This window comes from Meriones unguiculatus, chromosome 11, assembly GCF_030254825.1.
Source record: "Meriones unguiculatus strain TT.TT164.6M chromosome 11, Bangor_MerUng_6.1, whole genome shotgun sequence".
In the NCBI taxonomy this organism is placed as follows: Eukaryota; Metazoa; Chordata; class Mammalia; order Rodentia; family Muridae; genus Meriones; species Meriones unguiculatus.
In genome coordinates this window covers 80,062,963-80,089,614 of record NC_083359.1, presented here as the reverse complement: position 1 = coordinate 80,089,614, position 26,652 = coordinate 80,062,963, and the positions used below count along the sequence as shown (strand labels likewise).

The following is a 26,652-nucleotide window of genomic DNA, read 5'->3' as shown; positions in this document are numbered from 1 at the left end:
TAACTCAAGGCACATGTGAGCACCTGAACTTTAACATAGACACACGACTATTATGAACTATATTTGAGCTCTATATTGGGGGGTGGTAGCATTAAGCTATTAGGGGGTGGAGGAAGGAAGCTGAGTGTTTTCCTATATTTATTGGTAAAATGGCAAATTTTCTGGAAGCTCAGCACTAATTTTCACTCATATCTTATTGGTCTATTTAATCACCCTTACTTCTGAGAAACATTGAGGAAATGAGCATCTACATAACCCAATGACTTATAGCAATGTTCATGTCCATTAATTGTTGTAGTAAAAAATAAAAGAGTGTTGGGCTATATTATTATTATTATTATTATTAACCCTAAGATTATCATGGTGGTATTATTTAACCTGCTATCACATATAATAAGACACAGATACCTGTTAGATTTATAACTGCCTTATTTACCTTGGGCTGGGCAGATATTTTACTTACGCTGGCTCACTAACCTCACCATCCATCTCCCAGCCCCCATTCAATGCAGTCCACCTTAATCCTCCTCATCTGGTCTACCTTTCATACCAAATCCCATGGTGAGGGCAAATAATAATAAACATTATACAGCTTGGCACTCATTTTTTGATTTACTACAACAGTTAATGAAAAGGTGATGGGCAAGGAGATACAATGAGGCAACTAGGTTTTTCTGCCACATTTTCTTTCCCAAGTCTTGGGACTCTTCTCTTGAGAATTTTGGTGCTCAGTGACAAAAAGCCAGGAAAGCTGGTTTTTCTGGGTTCATGACAGCTCTCTGAAGGGGTTTCCATCTAGCCTGCATGTCTTCTCTAAGTGGGAGACATCTCCTGGAGTTCTGCTTCTTAGGTTCTCTATGCAGCCATGTGCTACCTGCCTGCCTGACTCAGTAACCTCCCTCTAGGGTCAGTTGATGCTGATTGGTAAGGACCCAATCATCACCCTGGAAATACCTGCAAAGTGAACCCTTGGATCCATCACCTGAAGTGTGCCAGAATGATTCATTAGGCAAGATGCCATACTGATGATGGACAGAGGGTTGTCCAGTGTGGTTTTCTACCCTAGCAAGATATATCTTGAGGGTTACAGCATCAAGAAATTCTTCTACATGAATTGTGGTTTTTCTGCATTCTAACTTCTGCATTCTGCATCTATTAGTGTGGTCATTGGGCATTTAAAAGAGAGAAGGGATGGCTTTATACTACAAAGCTTTCTTGAATTTACTTACCTCCTGAATGCCACATTTAATTTTGAATTGAAATTGCGTTTCAGATCTGTACTTCACACCATCCAGATTCATCCCCACAGCATCTCTTTACTGGCTGGTTTCCTTGTGTCTTCAGTCTGAAGAATGCCCAGGATGAAGGCAGTGAGCAGCCTAAACATGGCCTTCAGAAGGACAATGAAATTTGGCTCGAAGTAAGTGATCCAAATGGCTATCTGTAAAGCCCATAAACAGAGACATACATGTATGTAAGTGTTTGGGTAAAAATTGGCATATGACTAATGAATTTTCCTTTTGTTATCTCAAAGCATTTAAGTCTTATTTTTATCTCTCTCTCTCTCTCTCTCTCTCTCTGAAGTTTAGACTTCCATATAAGTACTTATTCTAGGAACGTAATGTAAGATTAGAAATGAATATCTCAAATAGCCTGATTACCATAGAAATCGGGGGAAGAGGTTGTTTGTTATCTCCGTCACAAGACTCTCCTATTCCCCTTGTCTGTTGCATCCCAAAGGTATCCTTCAGCACCCCATTTCTTCCTTTAGCGCAATTTTTGACTGTTTTAATATGTTTCTTGAGATAGGGTTTCAGGCAGCTCAGGCTGTTCTCAAAACCTGTGCCACTGAGGACGACCCTGAGCTTCTGATGCTCCTACTCCATCTGCTGTGTGCTGGGATGCCAGGCATGCACCACGACATCCAGCTCTGCAGCACTCATCCTGGAAGCTAAGGCTTCCCAAGTGATAGGCATATACTGTATGGACCGAACCATATCCCCAACTCCAGTCTTGGCTCTATTTGAAAAACATTATAATGTGCTCTTCCTGGGCATGGTGGTACAGGCCTTTAGTCCCAGCACTTCGGAGGCAGAAGCAGGCAGATCTCTGTGAGTTAAAGGCCAGACTGGTCTACATAATGAGTTCTGGGACCAGCATATCTATATAGAGAGATTCTTTGTCAAAAATATTATGCTGTGTTCTTCTTATGTCTAACATTTTCTCATTCATCTTTGTAATCACAAGATTCCTTTCTACTGCTCTCCTTAATCAAAATGTTCATCTTTCTTTCAATGCAAGAATGCCTGATCACTTATGTGGATATATTCCATATTTGGATTATTTATAATTTTTGGATATTTCTCATTACAATTTGTTCTTCTATAAGTATTTTTATGAATTTCTTTTAATTAACATGTGTAAACTGATGGGTAGTTTTAGAAATGATAGATTTTTTTTGATAGGATAGCTTTGGTAGGAAATTGCAATTTTCCAAGTGGTTATGCTAATTTATATCTCAAAAGTCATTTGTTAATTTGTTAATTGTCTTACATTTTCATCAACACTTAGTATTTTAGGTTTTAGTTTTTAACCCCATATTTTGAATAGGTGAGAGTATATTTCTGTGCTTTTTTTTTTTAAATTTCATTTATTTATTTATTTATGTATTTTCTTTATTAGTTACACTTTATTCACTTTGTATCCTCCCCCCCCCGTGGTTCCTTCCCTCCTCCCATCCCAATCCCTCCCTTCCTCCACCCTCTGCATGCATGCCCCTCCCCAAGTCCACTGATAGGGGAGGATTTCCTTTCCTTCCTTCTGATCCTAGTCAATTAGGTCTCATCAGGCTGCATTGTCTTCTTCTGTGGCCTGGTAATGCTGCTTCCCCCTCAGGGGGACGTAATTAAAGAGCAGGCCAATCAGTTCATGTCAGAGACAGTCCCTGTTCCTGTTACAGTGGAACCCACTTGGATACTGAACTGCCAAGGGCTACATCTGTGCAGGGGGTCTTAGGTTATCTCCATGCATGGTCCTTGGTTGGAGTCTCAGGAAAGACCCCTATGCTCAGATATTTTGGTTCTGTTGCTCTCCTTGTGGAGTTCCTGTCCTCTCCAGATCATAGTCCTTGGTTGGAATAGTAGTCTCAGGAAAGACCCCTGTGTAGAAAAATGTAAATAGATCCATACTTATCACCCTGCACAAAACTAAAGTCCAAGTGGATCAAAGACCTTAACATAAAACTAGACACACTAAACCGCTTAGAAGAAAAAGTGGGGAATACCCTTGAACTCATTGGCACAGGAGACAACTTCCTGAACAGAACACCAACAGCACAGGCTCTAAGAGCAGCAATTAATAAATGGGACCTCATGAAACTGAAAAGCTTCTGTAAAGCAAAGGACACTGTCCTCAGAACAAAACAACAGCCTACAGATTGGGAAAAGATCTTCACCAACCCTATATCTGACAGAGGGCTAATATCCAGTATATATAAAGAACTAAAGAAGCTAAACAGCAAAAAAACAAGTAATCCAATTAAAAAATGGGGTACAGAGCTAAACAGAGAATTCTCTGCAGAGGAATATCAACAGAGAAACATTTAAGGAAATGCTCAACCTCATTAGCCATCAGGGAAATGCAAATCAAAACGACCCTAAGATTTCCCCTTACACTCATCAGAATGGCTAAGATCAAAAACTCAAGAGACAACACATGCTGGAGAGGTTGTGAAAAAAGGGGAACCCTCCTCCACTGCTGATGGGAATGTAAACTTGTACAACCACTCTGGAAAGCAATCTGGCGCTCTCTCAGACAACTAGGAATAGTGCTTCCTCAAGATCCAGCTACTTCTGTGCTTTTAAGATGCATTACATAACCAATGAGCTAGCTAGTGCTTTCTATGGGTAGTGGCCATTTGTACATCTTTTTGTTATTTCTTTGTTTTTAATTCATATAGTCAAGAGTTTATGCATTTTTCCATTGGTTTACATGGCATTTTCTTAATTCATGTTACATGTTCATAATTTTCTGAATGAAAATTCTTTTTCAAGTGTAAGTTCTTCAGTATCTTACAAAACTTGGTAGCTGTTCCTTGCTCCTAAGGGTACTTCTTTTTTTTAAGATTTAATTATTATGATTTTATTTTTTATATTAATTACAGGTTATTGACTTTGTATTCCAGCTGTAGCCCCCTCCTTATTCTCTCCCAATTTCACCCTCCCTCCTTCATCTCCTCCCTCCCCCTCTCTAAGTCTACTGATAGGGGAGGTCCTCCTTCCCTTCCATCTGATCCTAGTTTATCAGGTCTCATCAGGACCTGCTGGCTACAATGTCCTCCTCTGTGGCCTAGCAAAGCTGCTCCTCCCTCAGGGATTGGGGGGAGGTCAAAGAGCCAGCCACTGAGTTCATGTCAGAGACAGTCCCTGTTCCCCTTACTAGGATTACCATGGATGCTGAGCTGCCATGGGTTATGTCTGAGCAGGGGTTCTAGGTTATATCCATGAATAGTCCTTGGTTGGAGAATCAGTCTCAGAAAAGACCCCTGTGCCCAGATATATTTGGTCCTTGTGGCATTCTTGTCCTCTCCAGGTCTTACTAACTCCCCCTTCTTTCATATTACTCCCTGCACTCTGCCCAAGATTTGGTTATAAGTCTCAGCATCTGCTTTGATACACTGCTAGGTAGAGTCTTTCAGAGGCCCTCTATGGTAGGCTCCTGTCCTGTTTCTAGTTTTCTTCTACTTCCAATGTCCATTCCAGTTGTCTTTCTAAGTGAGAATTGATCATCTTTCCTCAGAACAATATTCTGTCTACATGTACACCTGTACACCAGAAGAGGGCACCAGATCTCATTATAGATGGTTGTGAGCCACCATGTGGTTGCTGGGAATTGAACTCAGGACCCCTGGAAGAGCAGTCAGGGTTCTAATCCTTTGAGCCATCTTTCCAGCTTCCTTAGGAACTAAGTTCCTTTAAAGGAATTTTTATCTATCTATCTATCTATCTATCTATCTATCTATCTATCTATCTATCTATCTATCTATTAGAATTTATTCAGTATGTATCCCAGCTGTAGCCCCCTCCCTCATCTCCTCCCAATTCTACCCACCCTCCCTTTTCTGCCCTTACGCTCCTTCCATAGTCCACTGATAGGGAAGGTCCTCCTCCCCTTCTATCTGACCCTAGTCTATCAGGTCTCATCAGGGCTGGTTGTATCATCTTCCTCTGTGGCCTGGCAAGGCTGCACGTCAACCCTCCCCACACACACACCAGGGGTAAGTAATCAAAGAGCCAGCCACTGAGTTCATGTCAGAGAACCTACAAGGGAACCCCCTTGGAGAATGAGCAGCTTTTGGGCTTCCTCTGAGCAGAGGGTCTAGGTCCTCTCCATACATTGTCCTTGGTAGGAGAATTGGATTCTGCAGGCTGCCCTGAGCCCAGGTATTTTGGCTCTGTTGGTCTCCTTGTGGAGCTCCTGTCCCCTCCAGGTTTTTCTATCTCCTCTTCTTCCATAAGGTTCCCTGCACTTTGCCCAAAGTTTGGCTATGAGTGTCAGCATCTCCTTTGATACCCTGATGGGTAGAGTCAGAGGGGCCCTGAGGAAGGCTCCTGTCCTGTTCCTTGTCTTCTACTACTTCTGATGTCTATCCTGTTTGTTCTTCTAAGTGAGGTTTCACCATCTTCCCTAGGGTCCTTCTTGCTATTTAGTCTTTAGGACTATAGATTTTAGTATGTTTATCCTATATTATATTATCCTATATTATAATATATATATCCTATATATATATAATATTATAAGTGAGTATATACCATATGTGTCTTTCTGCTTCTGGGTTACCTCACTCAGGATGATCTTTTCAAAGTCTTAGTGTGGTTTAACCTATTTGCTTCCTTTGTGTCTAGTATGTATTGCACATTGTAATAAACCCTCACCTTCTACAGAGATCTGCCTTCCTGTGTGAAGTTCTAGAAATGTTACTGCTTTGCTTTTTCATACTTACATCTACAATTCCCAGGAGTTCTGTACATTGGGGGAGAGATATACAGTTTCTACACTGTGCGTGTTCAGTAGATCTAGAATCAATCTAATCAAACTCAGACCCACTATGCTGCACGTCACCTTTGCCAAAAACCAGCAGCAGTACGCATATGCCGGCTTGTGTATGACATATTATTTTATTTATTGATTCTGTATTTTGTTCCATTAGTTCATATATTTAGAATATTAGCACACTTTTTAGTATTAAATGTTTTAATCAATCTTTAATTTTTTATTATTATCATTTATTACAATTTATTCAATTTATATCCCTGCTGTGGCCCTCTCCCTCCTCCCTTCCCAATCCCTCTCAATCCCTCCTTTCCTCCCCATCTCTCCCAATCCCTCCTCTCCTCCCAGTCCCTCCCAATTCCTCCTCTCCTCCCAATCCCTCCCAATCCTTCCTCTCCTCCCAATCCCTCCCTCTTGCCTTCTTCTCCACCTATGCCCCTCCTCTAGTTCACTGATAAGGGGTCATTCTCTTCAGGGCCCTGGCTCAGTTTTTATGACTCTATTATTGGTCTCCTTTTGGTGCTCCTGTGGCATAGTATATAGGATTCTCCATTTTCTACCATAATTTATTAGCTATCTTGATTGTTAGCCTTTAAATTTTATATGAATTTTATAATTAGCTGTTATTTTGTTCAGTCTTGATAGGATTTATCATTTTTCCTAACTTTTCATGCATCTAACAGAGACGTGCATTTTCATTTTTAATTATTTTCTTCATTCTTTTATTTGTTTACAGAGCTGTGCATATTCTACGCAAATTTTTAACCATTGAACTACAATTATGCTTTAAACTTGTATTACTTTTTATGATAACTTAAAATAATACTTTGATAATTGCCTTTTGTTCCCCTCATATATATGTCCTTACACACACACACACACACACACACACACGTGCATGAAGAAAGACAGACAGACAGAGGCAGTCCTTGCTTTGCATGGTTTTGTGAGATAACAAAATGACTATGCAAAGTTAACAATAATGAATAAGCAGGTTAAAATTGTTTCATGACCCCTAAAACATTTTCATTTCAAATGTTCTTGTATTTTAGTTATGCATCTGTGGAAGAGTAAAAAGTTAGTTGGTTTTTGACTCATTAGTTCACTATGACTCATAACATTGGCAAGATAGAGAATCAATGTGTTGTTCTAGTTATTTGCTAAGGCCCAAAGATACCAGGGTCGCTTTACCTTTGCTTGCCTTCTCCTTACGTGACTCCTTTTTCTTATGTGGTTTGTGTGACAAAGCTAGCGTTTTTTTACAATGGTGAATTTTCTATGCGTTGCTTATGGTGATAACGAAAGACCAGCTTCTGGCTGTTATTATACATCTCCAAGAGTTCCTTTAACATGAACTTTTTTTCTTTATGTTAGTTTCTCTAGGACAGCAGTTCTCAAACTGTGGGTCACATTCCTTTTGGCAAACCTCTGTCTTCAAAAATATTTACATTATAATTCATAACAGTGGCAAAATTATGAAGTAGCAATGAAAATAACTTCATGGGTGTAGGGTCACCACAACATCAGAGTTATATTAAAGGTAGCAGCATTAGGAAGATTGAGAAGCAGTGCTCTAGGAAGTCCTGTTCTTTGTGTCAAAACTACATTCTCTATTTCTGGTGACAACTTCACTTTTTCTCAGGTCCTCTAACTGCAGGTCTGGTCTCTTGAATCATCATTATCAGAACTGGTTACTTCCACAATCCCATTTTTGTTGATCAGATTTCACTTCCAGCATTATCTTTTTTTTTTCTTCTACATTTCCATCTTGTTTACTTTTCTATTTTAGGGTTGTGAGCCTCGCCTTTAACGGCTGAGCCATCTCTCCAGCCCTACTTTTCTATTTTGATTATGCCATTTTGGCAGATTTTCACATGTATTTATCATCGGGGAGCAAGTCTGAAAGCACAACAACATGTGTATTGTTGTCTGTCTAAGTCAAATCAAAGCTTCGTTCAGCATCATAGAAGAGAGAAGATAGTGAGTGGAAAGAGAAAAGATTATAGATATGCTGTGATCAAGTTCACATTGAAGTCATTTTGACTTTAGCAAGGATGGGATTAGTTTACTGATCAGAACTTATACCCATTACTTGCATGGAGAGTTGCTGTTGTTGAGAGATTAGGAGTGAACTGTTTATTCACTGCTATTCGTATATTAGTATTGACTCAATTTGAGTCATATTGGTGAGTCACTGGCTTTAGTTAAGCTAATTTTATAGCCATGATTTGTGGCTATGTGAACTATGCACACTGGAAATTGCCAGGGTGTATATTCAAATCTCTTAATCTTTCTTATAAATTGTCTTCTTAACCAAAATGTGTGTCTTTTTATCTTTAGGAACACCTGTTTAATCCCCGTATATTCCCATTTCTTTGAAGTACTCCTTCTTACAGGGCACTTTGAAACACGCTGATCAGAATCACTTTAATATGTACCTGATAACGTCATTCTCTTAGTGACCTAAACTATTTCATCTCGATGGCCTTTTCACTCACCATCTTCATTCTTCTATCATAACGAATGAAGCTTTAATTGGCATCAAACACTGAACACCTTGTAGCAATAATGGCTGACATTGTCTTCTTTTCAAGATAACTTCATTGGGATATGCATTAAGGTTTGGAAAACGTCACCTCAATTAAAGAAGAAATTTACTATGGAATCTGATCTTATTTCTGTGAACCCTGATCCATTTTTCAGTGTTTTTTTTCCTGTGTTCTAAGAAATTCCCCATGCAAAGCTTGAACTAAGTGGGCCCTCTACCTTGAAAAGCTCCAGCTTCCTTGTACTCAGCCACATGTGCCTGCCAAGGACCCCTCCAGGGTTTGAGCGTCTCTCTGGCCAGTCTTTGCTTCACTTACACTCTTGCTCTGCACTGGCTTGGATATTAAAAATATTTCTGAGACGTAAAATTTTAGGTTCCCTTTGATGTGATTTCTTTCCTTTTGAGATAGAGTTCTTGAGTCCTGATGGATTTGCTTGTTCTCAAACAGCATCATCATCTTAAATAATTTGTATTTTTAAAATATTCTTGCTATAATGAAATTCTTCTTTGACTGTAAGCTACTCAAATATATATGGAAGCAAAAACAACTCAAACTAAAATTCTATTACTACCCATCAGTTAGATACCTCTTGTATTTTGGGTTTGTATCCTATAACTACTCTACAAGAAATTTAGGAGAATGGTTTCTGTATTAGAGAAAAATCACTGATCTCATCAAAAGTTACATTACTGTGTAAAGTCAGCTAGTAAAATATTGATTTCATGAACCTGTCTGGTACCAAATAAATTAGGAAGTAGCTTTTGAAAATAAGCTACATTAAACAGAACATTTTTCCAAGCACTGCAGAACTTTGGGCCCTTTACTCTTCATTTTAGTATAATTTAATCTTGATTTGATACACAGATATGATTTGTATGCAGTGAATCAGAGACAAATTTATTGCACAAGTGAAAAACAACAGTACTGGAAAACATTAGTTTTGAAAACATATTTTCAAAATCTTTCATTCACTCACATGCTACTTGCCAAAATAAAAGTTCTGTCATTTTAGCCAATTTTACTGAGGTAACATTCTCTTGCTTTTTAAAAATTCTAAACTTCAACCAATAGAGTAAGAATGGAAGATTTTTTTTGCAGAGTATATATTACAAATATTTTATCATTTACAATAAAAATCACCTTTGAAGTCATCTATGGTTTACACAAATGCATCTTGTATGCATTTTCCTGGCATCCTTCCAAATCACTGTGACTGACAGGAGAGATGTTTTTCTAGTTCATAGATAAAGAAACCATCCAATATTTGAAGTGCTTTTTTTCTACACTGCTAAAGAACAAAATGATAATCAGGAAGCCCAGATTCCCATGTCTAACAACAATCGCATGAGTTTTTTTCTCTCTCTCTCAACTCTGTTGCTCATTCTGTCAGCATTTATTAAGCACCTGCAGCATGCCAAACCTAAAACTTAACACTGGGAATAGGCAGGGCAGAGCAACAAAAGGAAGAAAGCAAAAACTCCAAGTGCATATGAAAGGAAAGATGCCCTCCCTTGTTTTATTGCCTTTCTTCCAAATTTTTGAAAGACCGTATATGGAATCTGGGTAAGAGAAATAACTCAATGCTTTTCGTAAACTCTACAGTCCTTACCAGGTGGCATCACAGAAGGCATGGATTGATTTCCTTAAGAAAGTGCTTTGAATATAAGTATGTAGGAACCAAATGAAACCATCTGAGATACAGACACTCAATAACCATTTGTTTGGTTCCTAAGGAGCCAGTCACCATACACAGAATCATATATTCATGTTTGTTTCTATGGTTCTAAACTGTCTTGGGTTTGAGATGATCTCACTTAGGCTGGACTGGCTAGCAATCCTAAGAGAAACCACCACATCTTCGCAGTATTTTAAATACCAGGTTCTCCACATCAGTTATGAATTATGGACCACTGCCTGGAAATCCTTTCTGCACAAGCCTAAATCCTGTTAACCATAATTTCTTTCTTTTCTCTGTTTGCTATCAACTAGGCAAACACTGAACATGATTCTCTAACAGAACACACAATGTGTATTTAATTAATCAGATTTCAGATTTCCCTAACACCATGTGAACAGAGAAAAAACACGCATGTTGAAATGTATTCTGTTCCACACAGTATTTATTTTACACACTTCAAGAGTAATTATTTTAAAACTTAGAGATGCTAAGCATTTACATGGTATAACTAGTAAAAGCTTAGACAGGGTTAAATTAAAATTCATATTCAAAAGGCTGTAATACTTTCTTTTCAAAACTTGAGTTGGCAGACATGTTTTTCTATGAAAAAGCAGTTATAAAATAGTTTAAGTTTATAGGCCACACCACTCATATTATAAATATTTAGCGTAGCTATTAGCATGAAAGTAGAAAATATGTAAACATATGTACATAAATTGAATGTTTAAAAACAGAACATTGAGTTTTATATACTTTTCACATTGTGTTTGTTTTATGTTCAGCTATTTGAAAATACATATCTGAGATCACAGCCCTATGGAAATAGTTGTTGGGTCAGGATTGGACCATGGGCTGCAGTGTGCTAACTCCTGCTTCGCATCATGTTTCTAGTTACTACTGCAGATATCCGTAACTGTTTATCTTATTTCAGCACCATGTGATTCAGGCTTTGTTGCTATGACAATATGCCTGGCGTAAACAGCTGAATGGAAGAAGGGCTAACTTTGGTTCTAGAGTCAGAGATTTTGATCCATCTTGGATCAAATGGATGGTGTGGTAGCACAGGGTGGTTCACGGACAGATGGGAAGCAGAGCAAGACTATCCGAAAAACTGGCTTCATCCTGTCCTGTCTTTTATGCCTTCACTACCCCCAGCACATGGGAAGACGTTATCCAAACATTCTCCTCAGTCAGTCCTTGGTGGAAAGAGCCTCACTGCTCCATGAAATGATTTGCTTTAAGCTGAGTTGCTTCTCAAGCAAAGCAAGCTGAAAATCAGTGTTAAAGGTCTTATACTCCATGACAAAATGCACATGTGTGTTTCTATGTATGTGTTCATGGATATGCTCATATATGTAAGTACACATGTATGCTTATGTATGTGAAGACCATATATCCTCAGTCACTCCACCAATACACTGTGTGATTGAAGGATATATCTACTTTTCTTCATGAAGTGAAAGTGACAAAATAATTAATAGTAAACATAAAAAGAAACTTGGAAGGACTGATTGAAGAAGTATTATCAAACGACACAATGCAAGCTTGACTAAAGGAGTGTGAACTCTTCCTGTAGGGAGAGACAGTCTTGTCTCGTGAGAATATCAGTCTAAATCTTGAAAGCACATGTGATCCCGATAAAAACCCTAGGAAGAGGTTCACTAAAAAATTACAGTGCTGAGTTTCATGGCTCTATTAAATTGCAAAATGTACCACTTAATTATAGTGATTTAGAAACAGAGAGTGCAGATAGGTGAATGGACTGGGGGGTTCAGGAATATGCCAAAGTATGTAAGCAAACATGTAAACACGTGTTTCACCCTCAATTAACAGACAGTGAATGGGTCCTGTTTCCACATACCCATGCTGGGACCTGGGCCTATCAGCCACCCATATTTAGTCAATCAGGGAGAATAGGTGATTTCTTATTTTTGCCCTGCTCTTTATTTTTTCGTACTATAGTGAGGCATAATAACCCTTTATGCAATAATTACTGATCATTTAGTATTCTTTTTATCTTTAATTTACACTATAGGTGAATTCATCCATTTTCCCGTCTATGGTTGAACTGATAATTTTTTCATTTTCTTGTGTTGGAATTTCAGTTTTGCCTTCCGGACTTGTGTCTTTCACATAGTTGAATTTTCTGTTTTTGCATGTAGATTCATAATACTTCTAAAGAAATGTGACAATGGAATTTCCCTAATAGTATCTACTGAAGTGCTCATTTCTGCCTTGTTTTATAGTGTGACCATTACATACCAACTTCTAGATAAAGCATAAGTGTGTTTTGAACTCTGTATTGCATTTAATTGGTCTATCCCCCTGTTCATTACACCAACTCATTCTTTGTATAGTATGAATTTTACTATGTAAACAAAGTTGGCAGTACATGCTCATTTTCTCCATTTTTCGTATATTGGTTTTAAAAAATGAAGTTCCTTACTCATGAACACGTCTTTTCTGTATAAATTTTAAAATGTAACCTTGTGATTCTGTCCTTTTGAGTTCTCATTTTGTTGAATCAAGCAGACAGTGTTTGAGACACGAAACCACTTTTTCCTTAAAGAGTGCTGTTAGATGTGGATTATATATGACACTTTGAGTATGCTATTGGATTTTATTGACATATTTTATTTATTTCTTTTTAAATATGCCATTTACTAACTCCTCATAAAAGTGATAGTATGTTTTTTTTTCCATTTTTTTAAAAGCTCTTGTGTAAACTAGAATAACCCCTTCAACATTCAACTGAAAACATTCAAGTCTCATCAGGAGTAACTCACTCAGTTCTGGGCTTCTTTGAGGAAAGATTTTTTTTTTAAATAATAAATATTTTTTTTTATTTTTTTATTATTTAATTTTATTTTTTTCTTACCAGTTACATTTTTTTCTTTCAATGCAGTTTATTCAGGAACCTTGAACAATCATCTGACCCTGAGGAAAGCCAGCCCACAGCTTAAATAGCCTCTGGGTAGCCAACCTCATGGTCATTTGAATTTCTTTGAGTTTTAAAAATATACTGTGTGTGTCTATTTATTTTCTAGGTTTGGATTATTTGGTGTTTCTGGGAAATTACTGACTTATTCTGCATGGTCAAATATCGATCCATGTTAATAATGCAATGTCATTGCTTTTCCACTCCTAGCCATACTCATCATATCTTTAGTGATTCGTGTTTTTATAACATTTCCTTGATCACATGTGAAGCTTGTCAATCCTACTGATGTCTTAAGAGCAGGACTCAGTCTCATTCACCTTAATTTTATGGTTTTTCCTTTTACTTTATTGACTTCTTTATTGTCATCATGGTTTGGGTTTTTTGTTTTGTTTTGTTTTGTTTTGATTCTCTGAATTTACACTATTTCTTCCCCCCCCCCCTTTTTAAATACATTCTGATCCCTGTTTCTCACTCCTCTACTCCTCCTGTTCTCTCCCTCCCTGCTCCCCCAGATCCACTTCTCCTCCATTTCCTTTCAGAAAAGATCAGACCTCTCAGGGATATCAAACAAACACACAGCATGACAATCTACAATAAGACAAGGCATAAATCCTCATATTAAGTCTTGGTAAGGTAGAAGAAAAAGGGTTCCCAGAGCAGGCAAAAGAGTCAGAGGCAACCCCATTCCTACTGTTAGGAGTTCTACTAAAACATCAAGATATACAACCATAACATATATGCAGAGGACCTAGAGCAGACCCACGCAGGCTCGAGGATGTCTGCTTTCAGTCTCTGTGAGCCCTGCTTAGCTTATTGTGTGGGCTGTGGGCTCCCAGTATTTCTGACCTCTATGGTGCCTACAATTCTCCCTGTCCATCTTCTGAGGAGCTCCTCCTGAGCTCCAAGGGGAGGGACCTGATGGAGACCTCCACTTTGGGCTCTCTCTCTGCCTAATGTTTGGCTGTCAGTCTATGCATCTGCTCCCATTAGCTGCCAGCAGAGGCCTCTCTGATGATGCTTAGGCTAGGCACTGATCTATGAGCACAGCAGAATCTAATGTTCTTTCTTTAGCCTTCCAGTTCCTAGCTAAATTCTTGGCTAATTTATTTTTGTTGGTGGGTAATTTTTCTATTATAATCACTACTTTAATTGTGTGCCATAAATCCTGATTGTATAGACCCCTTGTTATCATTTGATTCTAAGAATTTTGTAATACTTCATGATTTGTTTTTATAACCTTAGGGTTTTTTTTTAATATATAATTGTGTTTGTTTATACCATTGATTTTTCAGAACATAACAACTTTTTATTGTGCCAGCTGGGATATTAATAGAGGGTGTTTTTTTCCTCCTCCCTTTGGCCCTATATTTTATTAGTAAGCTCTTAAATGGCAAGTTTTTATTCATTTAGGATTTAAGTGCCAGTCCATAATAAGAATTTGTACTCTGCATTAGTTTGTCGAAGTGTCAATTATTCTTAGTATTCTTTCTCTAGGCACACAAATATCTACAAACTTTTTTAAAATTTATTTTTTTATTAATTACAGTTTATTCACTTTGTATCCCAACTGTAGCTCCCTCCCTCATCTCTCCAAATCCTATCTCCCTCCCTCTTCTCTACCCATGCCCCTCCCCCAGTCCACTGATAGGGGAGGTCTTCCTCCCCTTCCATCTGATCCTAGTCTATGAAGTCTCATCAGGAGTGGCTGCATTGTCTTTCTCTGTGCCCTGGCAAGGCTGTATCCCCCTTAGGAGGAGGTGATCAAAGAGCAGACCACTGAGTTTATGTCAGAGACAGTCCCTGTTCCCATTGCTAAGGAAGCCTCTTGGACACTGAGCTTCCATGGGCTACATCTGTGCAGAGGTTCTAGGTTATATCCATGAATGGTCCTTGGTTTGAGTATCAGTCTCAGAAAAGATCCCTGTGCCCTCATTTTGGGGGGAGGGGGCGGGGGCTCTCCTTTTGGAGCTGCTGTTTCCTCCAGGTCTTTCTAGCTCCCCCTTCTTTCATAAGGTTCCCTGCACTCTGCCCAACATTTGGCTATGAGTCTCAGCTTCTGCTTTAATACCCTGCTGGGTAGAGTCTTTCAGAGGCCCTATGTGGTAGGCTCCTGTCCTGTTCCCTGGTTTCTCCTCTTCCAATGTCCATCCCATTTGCCTTTCTGAATGAGGATTGGTCATCTTAACCCAGGGTCCTCCTTGATTAACTTCTTTAGGTGTATATGTGTCTTTCTGCTTCTGGGATACCTTACTCAGGGTGATCTTTTCTAGTTCCCAACATACAAACTTTATTTTACACTTCTCACTTTGGGTTTGTGTTCCCAATTATTTGTTCTTTTTCCTCTTTATTTTATTTTGCTTATAGTACGTTCTTTAGTTTCAGTTAGGAAAATTCTTATTTTTAAGTTGCTGACTAATAAAATCTGCATGTATTTACAGAATACACTGCAGTCTTTTGATAAATTGTTAAATCAGTCATCACAGACAAACCTTGTCAAGAGTATCTATGTTTCCAACACTGGGCTACAGAAAAAAAAATAGTACCCTACAGTTGAATTTAGGTTTTAGATAAGCAGCAACTGATATTTTAACATCAATATTTTTATTTATATTTTGGTAATACTAAAACAAAAAAAATACTGTGTATCAGATATTTAAAGTTAAGCAGACATTTTGTATCTTGGTTGGTTGTTTTTTTGATAAATCTGATAACTCTTCAGGTTTTTGCTTTGTTTTGACTTTTTATTTAGATGCTAATCACTTATTTGGAAATTATTTCAACCATCCTGGGAGCTGTCCACATTCTATAATTTGACCAAAAGAAAAAGTGCATGTATGGAAGGTACTGAGTCTGATGACTACTTTGAATGTTTGGTTAGAGTAAAGCTCACTGGATCCTATGTGGGAGGGTGGACTGCCTACTAGTGATCTGACTTTTTAATCTACCCTAGAAAAAGAGCTTTACAAATTGGAAGAAAACATTGTTAGTTCTGTCATTACTATTAATCCCTTGAGTAAATTTATGTAAACATGCCATCTCTCTGGGCATTGCTTTTTTTGTTTGTTTTGAATTTTCTTTAAAATGAGGCATTTACATGGTTCCTTTCAACATTGCGCTTACATATAAACTTGATAGTAAATTTTTAAAAGGAGATAAGCAAATAAGATGAATGATAGCACTGTTCTGAAGCACTAGTGATTAAGGGTGAGGACAGAGCCATCAAGGGATTTGTTCAAAGTTCTGTCCCAGGAAGTATGCTTTATTCCCGAAAACAACATTTAAAATGTGCAACTCAATTATACTAACCAAGGATTTGCATTTTAGCAAGGTTCTCAGCAGTCTGCATGCTCTTTGCAGTTTGACAATCACTGCTGTAGAGGATTGTTGGCTCAACATTGAGTGAAATAGTTGATGCTCAAAATGATTCAAATCTATGTCCGTTTCATCAAGCGGAAACTCACTAACAGGATTTTCTGCTCAATAGGACAATTTTCTGAAGAGCATTGACATTATCTCTTTATGCATAATGGAAATTTATTAAAAAATTAATTGTCTTCAGAAGAAATTTTTCAGTTTCTAGGGAAATTAACATGCGTGGATTCCTGCATTCCTCAGGAATCATGCAAGATACAAAGATGACTGTGTGAACGTGATTTTCATTTCCTTAAAAGGCTAAACTAGTGCACTAATAGGGAAATCCCATCTTTTAGGTTATTCCTAGAGGGCAGAACTTTATTCCCCCTTTACTACTTGACTGTCACAATTCTAGAATTTGATGGATTTTTTTTTCAATGCATTTTATTCAGGAACCTTGAACAATCCTCGGACCCTGGGGAAAGCCAGCCCACAGCTTAAATAGCCTCTGGGTAGCCAACCCAGGCGTGCCACGTGGGCAATGCAGATAGGTCCACATACATGGAAGCAAGCCAGATCCTTAGCCTTAGCCAAATGTGGAATTGTTTGTGACAGAGAGCACTCACCATCGGGAAGGTGGAAGGCGGAAACCAGCTCCATCTTTAAGGCATAGCATTCCGCAGCTCTCTATAGTTCCCCCTTTTTGTTTTAGATGCATCAGGCAAGAGTAGAGGTCTGATCTCTGATATTAGAAATAAATTGGGACTTTGTACCGATGTTCATTTAGGTGTCATCCACCAAAAGAGCATCAGACCCATCTGATACCTTTTTCTCAGAGGCGGGACCTGGGGCATCAACCCGCATGCAACCAGACATGCTCTTCTCTGGGTCCAAAGAGAATTTGATGGATTTTAAATGGAAATATTTGCTTGTCCCGAGCAGGGCAACTTCCCAAACTCTAAGCTCCATCACTATCTGGAGCACCTTTTGTTTCTAGTACAGAATGGACACTTGTCCAGCTGGGCAGTGCTCTCATTCTTCCCCTAGCTTTTTTTTTTTTTTTTGTTAGTTTCCATCTGTATCTGTAATCCATAAGGACTGTTTCTATCTGTGTTCTATTTGTAACACCTTTTCTCATTTTCAGGCTTGGTCTTTGGTGGGATTTTCCTTGGGATTCAGACTCTGAGATAAACATTTCCACTCAGGAAGTTTTACTAAGAACTATTGTTGGTGTCAGTGTGTAGGGGATTAAAAGAAGTAGGATTAGTCAATAGGTGGGATGTTAAAATCCTGTCAGAATCCTGATGCTGGGATGGCCCTTCAGAGTAACCTCACTCAATATTTCAGCCTTCAGAAAAAGTTGCTTGACATGGGCTCAATGCCTCCTCCTTGCCACATGCCAAGAAAGTGGCATGGCCCTGTATGTGAGGTCACCAAAAGGAAAGATCCTTTACTTTGTATTAAGTGCCACATTCATGAAAGAGGTAATGTGGGAGACACACCGTAGCAGCAGACACGTTTCTCTCCCTTCCTGCTCCTCTTTTGAAGTCCCACAAATTCTTCTGCCAGAGTCTTTGTAGAGTTGGCCTATAGTGAACTTAAGGAAGTGATCTAGGAGAAATTGAGCTGGGTGGTCATCTGAGTAGATCTTAGCCTTTTCCACCAACTTGCCAAAACTTACATTTTTGAAAGTCTACCCATGAAATTGTGGAAGCCATGAGAGCAATTACACATAATGATAAGTTGGTCTGATTCTTATAGAAAAGGCAGGGTATAAATTCTCAATTGCTGTGGTCTTTCTTGTACCATAGAGGAATAAAGCAGGGCATTGTCTGGAATCTGATCAATACCAAGAGCCTGGACATGAGAAGAAAGTCCAACAGGCTCAAAAGTCCTATCTTCATCTTGAGGCACATTCTAAATCTGAAGACAATCTGGGAAACTCACTGTCCAGAGTTTAGTTTCCAAATAAACTCCTTCCTCTATTAGATATAAACTTCATGGAAAGATCTTTTGCAACTTGGAGTTAATCTCTACCCCGTCAAAACTTTTGATGACAAGATTAGTAGACTGACTCACCTGAAGTCATGAACAGTTGGTCATTTTTTAGCTACAAAAGCACATGTTGTATAGCCACTAGAAAAAGTAATTGTATTCTGAGCTTTGGTGGTCCTTGTTAAACTACAAGTGACTTTTAAAGATGCCTCTCTGATCCATATAATTGCTTGAAGACTTTGTGTTTTGATGCTCATTGACTTCAGAGGTGGAGGGGAGTAACAAAGGTCACTACTTTTGAGGGAGATTGATTTTCTGCTTACCTAAAATTAGAAATATCTGAGTCTTTGAAGTAATATAGAATGAAAAGTTGGGAAATCTGCTGTCCTCCTGTGTACCATTTACCTGGGGTAAACCTTTGTTTCTAATTCCACAATCAAGCCTTTATGTACGGAGGAGACCGTATTAAAAATCTGTAGGTATAAGGCCAGCTGAGTTTGGTGAGGACTCCAAGTGAGCATGTCCTCACACTGTCCTAATAGCAGGCTGTGCCCTCCTGCTTTCTCCTGACCCATAGCATTCATTTTTCATCTGGAGAAGTACCATAGCTGACTGAAGATGAAAAGCTGAGGAGAAAGCCAGGAATTAACCAAAAGCATTTTAAATATAATTCTTTTTAAGTTCGTGATATGGTTTCACCAGCACAAAGAATGACCTGTACATTGAAACGCTTGGCTTGAGTGGAGTGTTGAAGCAGTTTGGAGATGGGTTCTGTAGCTCAAATAGCTCAGCATTAGAGATATTTTATCTCAGTTTTATTCTTCATGAGCAGGCAGCAATTGAGGTTAAGTTTGGGAGTACATACACACTGATTGGCTAAAACGTAGCTATGTTGTCTCCCCCTGTTTCTGTCTGTCATCTATCTGTATTTCCTTCTAATCAACATCTGACTTTATCTATCTTTCATAACTCTGTCTCAGCTTTCTTTCTGTCTTCTTCTACCCACCTACTTCCTCTCTCTCCTGCCATTATCTTCCATCTATTTATCTATATAACATCTATCTACTTATCTATCCGTCATTATCATATCTATCTATAGTTGCTATATGATCTATGTGCTTTGCTTTCTCTTTGTTTTAATATTCTTTGTGACAAATTCTTTAGATACCTTTCAGTATTTAAAGTGTTCTTTAGACTTCAAAATTGTTTGTATTTCTGAAAGATTTTGGCTTCTTTCTGGAATTTAGCTGTAGCTTTTCATCCCGATAAAAGCCAAGTTCAATTAGGTTTATGGAGCTAATGTATGGCATTCAATCTATGCATAATCTATCAAGAACTCAAATACCATCAACTTCTATAGAACACAAACATGGAGAACCAACTGGCATTTCCACAAGTCAATTTATAAAATTATATAGAATATTTTCTTGCCTATAAATTTTTGAGGAGCATAATTCTCTCTACATTAAAGTATTAAATACATATATTTAATTTTAAATTGTATTCTTTCTGGATTTGTAGGTTTTTTTCCTGTTGTACAAACTGGTTAAGGTGTATTTCTTTGGGGAAATTAGAATGGTTGAGCATGGAATCCCTAATGATCACCAGTATTATCTTGTCTGCTTTCCTTTGAGTTCATTCAGTCTGCCTAGTATCCATGTGACGTAAGTTATGTCTCTATTATTCAGCTGTGGGAAAGGGGAACCCCAAATTCAGGCAGAAGTAGATTGTTTATGTTTAGGTAGCTAGAAAAGACATTTCTTAGGAAGCAAACCAGGGTTTCTGCCAGGCTCTTGCTCTGTCTCAGTCTCTATCTCTGTCTATCTCTTTCTTTGTCTCTGTCCGTCTCTGTGTCCTCTCCTCTCCTTCCCTCCACTATCTCCTACTCCTCTCCCCTCCCCTATACTCTCTCCTATTCCTCTCCCCTCCCCTATACTCTTTCCTATTCCTCTCCTCTCCCCTCCCCTCCCCTCCCCTCTACTCTCTCCTATTCCTCTCCCCTCCCCTCCCCTATACTCTGTCCTATTCTTCTCCTCTCCTCTCCTCTCCTCTCCTCTCCTCTCCTCTCCTCTCCTCTCCTCTCCTCTCCTCTCCTCTCCTCTCCTCCCCTCCCCTCCCCTCCCCTCTCCTTCCCTCCACTATCTCCTACTCCTCTCCCCTCCCCTATACTCTCTCCTATTCCTCTCCCCTCCCCTCTACTCTCTCCTATTCCTCTCCCCTCCCCTCCCCTATACTCTGTCCTATTCTTCTCCTCTCCTCTCCTCTCCTCTCCTCTCCTCTCCTCTCCTCTCCTCTCCTCTCCTCTCCTCCCCTCCCCTCCCCTCCCCTCCCCTCTCTCCTACTCCTCTTCCCTCTCCCACTTGCCTCCTCTCTACTCCCTCCCCTTTCCCTCTCCTCTCCTCTCTTTGCCTCTCCCCCTAACAGTGAATCTTGGCTCCTCTTTACCAGAAAGCAGGTTGATAACTCACAAATGTGGAGGTGGAGACTGGTTTCCACAAATGTGGAGGTGGAGACTGGTTTCTGCAATTGCAGTGCGAATAGTTGTGAGATAAAATGTTTGCTTTTTGTGCATCTAGTCACTGCTGTGGGATATACTTGAGCTTACTTTGAGAATTAAACTCGCCTATCTTTACTGTGAGAGGAAATGCCCCAAACTCAGCAGCCCATAACCTGATCAAATCTTGTCTCTCAGCTTTGTGTGACCCAACAGTGTGCCTCTCATACGTCTCACCTGTGGTTTTCCTGTCTAACCTGTGGCCTGGAAGTCCTGTTGTAACCTCTCCCTACAAAGCATGACACAGAGGCACTGTCGTGGAATAGGCTTGATGGTTCAAAGTAATTTGGTGTTCAAACTGCCACAGACCAGAAGTCTATGTTGTTAAGAGATGCAAACTGCATTAGGAGGTGTGGGTATGGACCCTCTGGACAGAAAAGCCCACACCCACCATAAATCCTACCTCTGCTACCTACTTTGAGATGCATGGAAGACTGAGATGCCCTGTGTTCTGCTGAGGCCACCTTACTCTTCAGTTCTGAGGCCTTTTCTTTGAGCTCTTATTTCTGGCCCAGGAAAAGAGCTGTCTTCCAGTCTCTGGTCTCTGTTGTACATGGAAAGGAAGGGGCTATGGGAAGTTCCCAGGAGACTTTGATGGCATTTGTTGCTTGGGTCTAGAGCTTTGAGCTAGACTTGGGATGTGTTTTATTTCTAGCCCACAGCCATCCAAAGAGAGAGGACTTCATTCAAAATCTGTAGCCGATGGGCCTGGATGTTTTTGAAGTTATGAAGGAATGTTTATTACTTCAAAGAAGGGAAATGAAAAGAGAGTAGGGGAGACACTGTGTAAAGAGAGCATGGCTGGACTTTCCCGCAAAGGTGGAAAGGAGGAAGAAAGAGCTGTGTTACCCTGACCACTGAAAATCGTAAAATCACCCTAATTAAGCCAGCAGTGCAAATAAACACTACAAGCATGCTTCCAGGACTCAGGAAACCCCAGTCTGTGGACAAGAAAGAATTCTTGTTAAAGTGGAAAACATGTTTTACTCTTTCCCTGCTTCAGAGGACGTCCCTACAATTAGACGTGTTATGCTCTATGCTGGAACTATACCATGCTTAGAACCCAAGACAAAGCTACATTGTTCATCCCTGGAGACATATATACAAGTAACATTACATAGACTGAGCAGGTTACACACACACACACACACACACACAACGACTAAGGCAGGTTACTGTTATAGAATCTGTAATATATGTGTATAGAATCCGCAGTGTGTGTGTGTGTGTACATGTACAATTAATGACAAAAAAAGGCCATGAAAATGAAAAATAGCAATAGCAGGGAGAGGTATGTGAGAGTGTTTGAAGGGAGAAAAAAAAGTGTATGTGCGGGGGGAATTGGAACTGATGTATTTATAGTATAATCTCAAAAATTAAAAGACATTCTTTTTTTTTAATTAATTTGTAAGTTCCAGAAAATAAGAATGTAACATCCATGCAGCAGTAAGAAAATTTAGGAATTATTCTCAATAGAAATTAGAAGTAACATTCAGATGTATGAAACAAAACAATAGTACAATTACTATATTAAATATGTCCAATGTAGAAAACAAGCATTAAATCTGAATCCTTAGCAGTAGCTAGTAGATGGTTGTATTTCATCCCTGAACTTTTAATATGCTCTATTTCCTTTTAAATGATTCTCCAAAACAACGTTTTTATAGTTTATTCTGAACCCGCCACTTTGGAATATGACATATGTACAACTCAAATTTTCTTTCTCCAGTTTTGGCTTCCTTTCAAGCAAGGGGTAGGTACCTAAGCTTGAGACACAGAGGAAGCTTACCAAGAAGTGTGTCAAGATTTAACCTCTGAGGCAACAGATTCTGTTATACTATCTGTCTTAGGCACTGCTTTATTGCTCTAAGTAGACACCATGACCAAGGTGACTGTTACAAAAGAAACCATTTAATTGGGGGTCTTGGTTACAATTTCAGAGGATTAGTCAATTATTATCATGGTAGAGGCATGGTGGCATTCAGGCATGGTGCTGGAGAGGTAGCTGAGTGTTACATCCTGATCCCTAGGCAGAGAGAGAGAGAGAGAGAGAGAGAGAGAGAGAGAGAAGGAGAGGTAGAGAGAGGGGGAAAGAGGGAGAGATAGGAAGAGAGAAACTGGGTCTGTCTGGCTGGCTTGGGCTTTTTAAACCTCAAAGCCCACCCCCAATGTCACAGTTCCTCCGACAATACCATACCTACTCTTTCTATTTTTTTTTAAGTTCAACTCTCTGGTGACTAAGCATTCAGATATATGAGCCTATGGGGCCATGCTCATTCACACCTCACAGCTTCTCTCCTACTTCGTAGTTTGCCTGGTAACTGAGACTTTCTGAGAAAGAAGGGCAGGAGACAGAAAGATGGGGTGGTGGGGCGGGAATAGCTATGAATACCTGGTCTCATCTGGGACAGATCGGAAGAAATTGGCTTGTTTACTTGGATTTTGGCTAATTGGCCATCTTGTCTACTTCTCTTGCTTTAATGTAGAAGGGTTATTGATTAGTATGTAGAGGATTATTATCTCTGCCACTGCTCCATTGAGAAATTTAGAAAGACAGCTCTAAGTCAGGTGTGATATTTCTTGCTTGTAATCCCATTACTCGAAGTTTGGAGGAAGGGCAATGAGAAGTTCAATATCATGCTTGGGTAAGTACTGAATTTGAGTCCAGGCTGGTCTTCATGAGGACTTGTCTCAAAACAAACAAACAAACAAACAAATGAGCAAACAGGCAAACAAGCAAAACCAAGCCACAATGAATAGAGCAGTGGAACTAAGCAGTTTTGACAAAGGATGCTCAACAGCTACCAACCATCTTTTCATCTCATCTTGATATCTGCTGTTACTTTGGATCCTGCTGGGCTTACTCCATGTGGTTTTCCCATGGCAAAGAAGAACAAAGTTCTTCCTTTCAAAGACCTGTTCTAGAATGATAGAGTTAAGATGGGCACATACCTTGACTGCCTACAGAAAGTATGGCTTATACTATATGTGCTTATACCTAGGTGTGTTTCGATAGACCAGGAGTTGCTGTGGCAATTTTCCTTTTCTTGGCATCTGATGGCCTGGTCCCTGGGGAGCAGCAACAGCCAACAGTGACTGCCTACTTGACTGACATCAGTGGAAGCAACCACTCTCTTGGTGAGTTGAGAGTTATTCCTTTAGAACCTCTAGCAGACATTCCAGTAGACTTAGGAGTCAGTTTGATGTTGACCTCTGAAAATGCTTGTGGTCTTTCATAGGTCATGTAGTTATAGGGAGGATGAATAGGTACTACAAGGTTCTAAGTGAATGGCTCAGAATAGTGTTCATCACCTTATGTCTCCTCAGGAACCTATGACCTGTCATGTCAGCATAATCCACTGGTTATCAATATGAGCCATCATGCAAATGCCTGCCCCCACCATACCTCCTCCGTGCTGCTGAATTTTTCATCCCCACTGGTAGGCATCTCAGCAGTGGCTCTAAGGACATCCTCCCACACCAGGTCTTCAGCTCCCGGTAACTGCATCCTGGAGCAGAACCATCAGGGACAGAGGTACAGAGCTTGCTTTTCCCCCTTTTCCACTTCCCCTGTGACTCTAACATACTGCTATTATTTATGCTCATAGTGATATATAGTGGTTGCTTACATATTAACTGGAAAGATGGATTTAAGAGCTAACAAAACGTTCTGCGAATCAAGAAAAGAATAACTTGTAGAAGTCAAACTTGTTTTTTTTTTCAGATGATTTTTTCTTTCTTTAGTTGAGTATAACGTTTTTGTAAATATTTAACATCTTTACAAGGTCTTAACATCTTTTTTACATATAAAGTCACTGACTTCAAACCAACATTGTTATATAAACTGCCAAAAGTTTTGTGCCGAAAACTCAATGTTCCCTCAGCAATCTATGTTTAACTACTTGTTCCCACCTGGACAGTATATACAGAAAATGTAAGAATTACTTGCTAAGGCATATCACATAATCATAGGGCCACATATGGACATTGGGAATTATATTAGCTACATGAGCCTTGATCTGTGGGCATCCATAGGAGTGAAGAGTGGGTAATCTCACATAAGCGTGACTATACCCAGTAAGTGTGAAAACTGCGCAATCTCACACAAGTATGACTACCCAGTAGAATGAGCAGTAGGCAATCTAACATAAGCATGACTCAGTTTGCTCCATGTAAGACTCTTCATAAACTGAGTGTCTTAGACATGGTAGCTAATAATCCTACAGGAAAAAAAAAAAGCCCAAAGATGATGAATACTTGAGGAATTTCCTAAAAGGGAAGCCACAGTCATTTTTATATCCTTATGGTAAGAGTGGCAGCCCACTATTTCTGACATATTTGATGCTCTAGAAGTGAGTCAACACATCAAGCCTGTGATCAAGGAGAGGGTTTATATAAAAACACAGATCGCTGGGGACATGGGAGAGATTATTGCCTCCATGCTGTGATTGTGGCTTGTTTAATTGAGCATTAACTAGATGCCAGGTATTGTGCTAAGCGTCAGGAAGCAGAACATAGCGAGAGCCAGTCTGGATACTGGACATTGTATCTTTAGCTTGTTCATCTATGATGTTCATGTCTTCTTAGAGGACACTTTCAAACCTTAACACAAAATGTATACTATTAGAAGATCATAGTCTTTCCTAATAATTACCTCATGTATTCTCAAGTTGTTTTCTGTATTGGCTCTATGTCTGGCCTTAAGCCACACAGCATTTCTTTCAGGTCCTTGAATCATGTGTTCTCAATGAGTCTGTGCACATAATGTTCCTACTCTTTTGAATGCTCTCCAGTCCTTGTCATTTCAAACTTCATCATCTGGACACACATCCTCCGAGGCTCTGTCAAACCTCTCCTTCATTGTTTCCATGGGTCAGTTGTACCAAAGCGGCCACCACATTGTATGGTAATATTTCTTTGACCGGGTGTTCATTCACATTGAACTCTGGGCTTCGTGCAGTGCTAGTCCTACTCAGTATCTGTTAGTGCCTAGCAGAGGGCCTGACACATAGTAGGTATAATAACCTTATGTGGCATGGAGGTTGTTTTTAATATTCTAGGGAACAAAATTGAATAAGAAAAGCAGAAGTCACAGGCTCTGTAAACACGAAGGATCAGAACTGCCCTCAGCATTATAGCACGCAAGTTCAAGAAGGAAGCTAATTAATTATGATCACTGTTGCTAGTTCTTCATGTATTTTCATGTGGCACTGTGAGAAAAACAAGTTTTATATGCGTGCATGCAAGCCAGCAGAAATAGGATATGATTCTCCAGTTTACACTGAGTACATCTGGAATGCATAAACATTTCCAAACCACATGTGACTGACAGGAGCCATGAAAATTGGCTTTTTCTTCGCAGCCAGTAGATCAGTACTATATAGTAAATTTTTATACACAGGATACCTAAAGAGTCTCACGTATTTTTGTCATAAATATATTTTAAATGTGAATTCTTTTGCACTCATAAGGCAGAAAATTGGTGGCAGTATTACATCAATCATTATTGTTTGTGTAGATACAACAACAG

General features: G+C 39.3%; 1 protein-coding gene across 1 annotated transcript in view; it reads left to right on the top strand.

The window, feature by feature from the left end:
- The window catches only part of Pappa2 (pappalysin 2), a 254,931-nt gene that overhangs the window by 117,576 nt on the left and 110,703 nt on the right, over positions 1-26,652 (top strand). Inside the window, exons 12-14 of the mRNA XM_060364529.1 lie at positions 1,274-1,420; positions 24,125-24,260; positions 24,450-24,657. Coding sequence (XP_060220512.1) covers positions 1,274-1,420; positions 24,125-24,260; positions 24,450-24,657 — 491 coding nt within the window. The remainder of the gene's footprint in view (positions 1-1,273; positions 1,421-24,124; positions 24,261-24,449; positions 24,658-26,652) is intronic.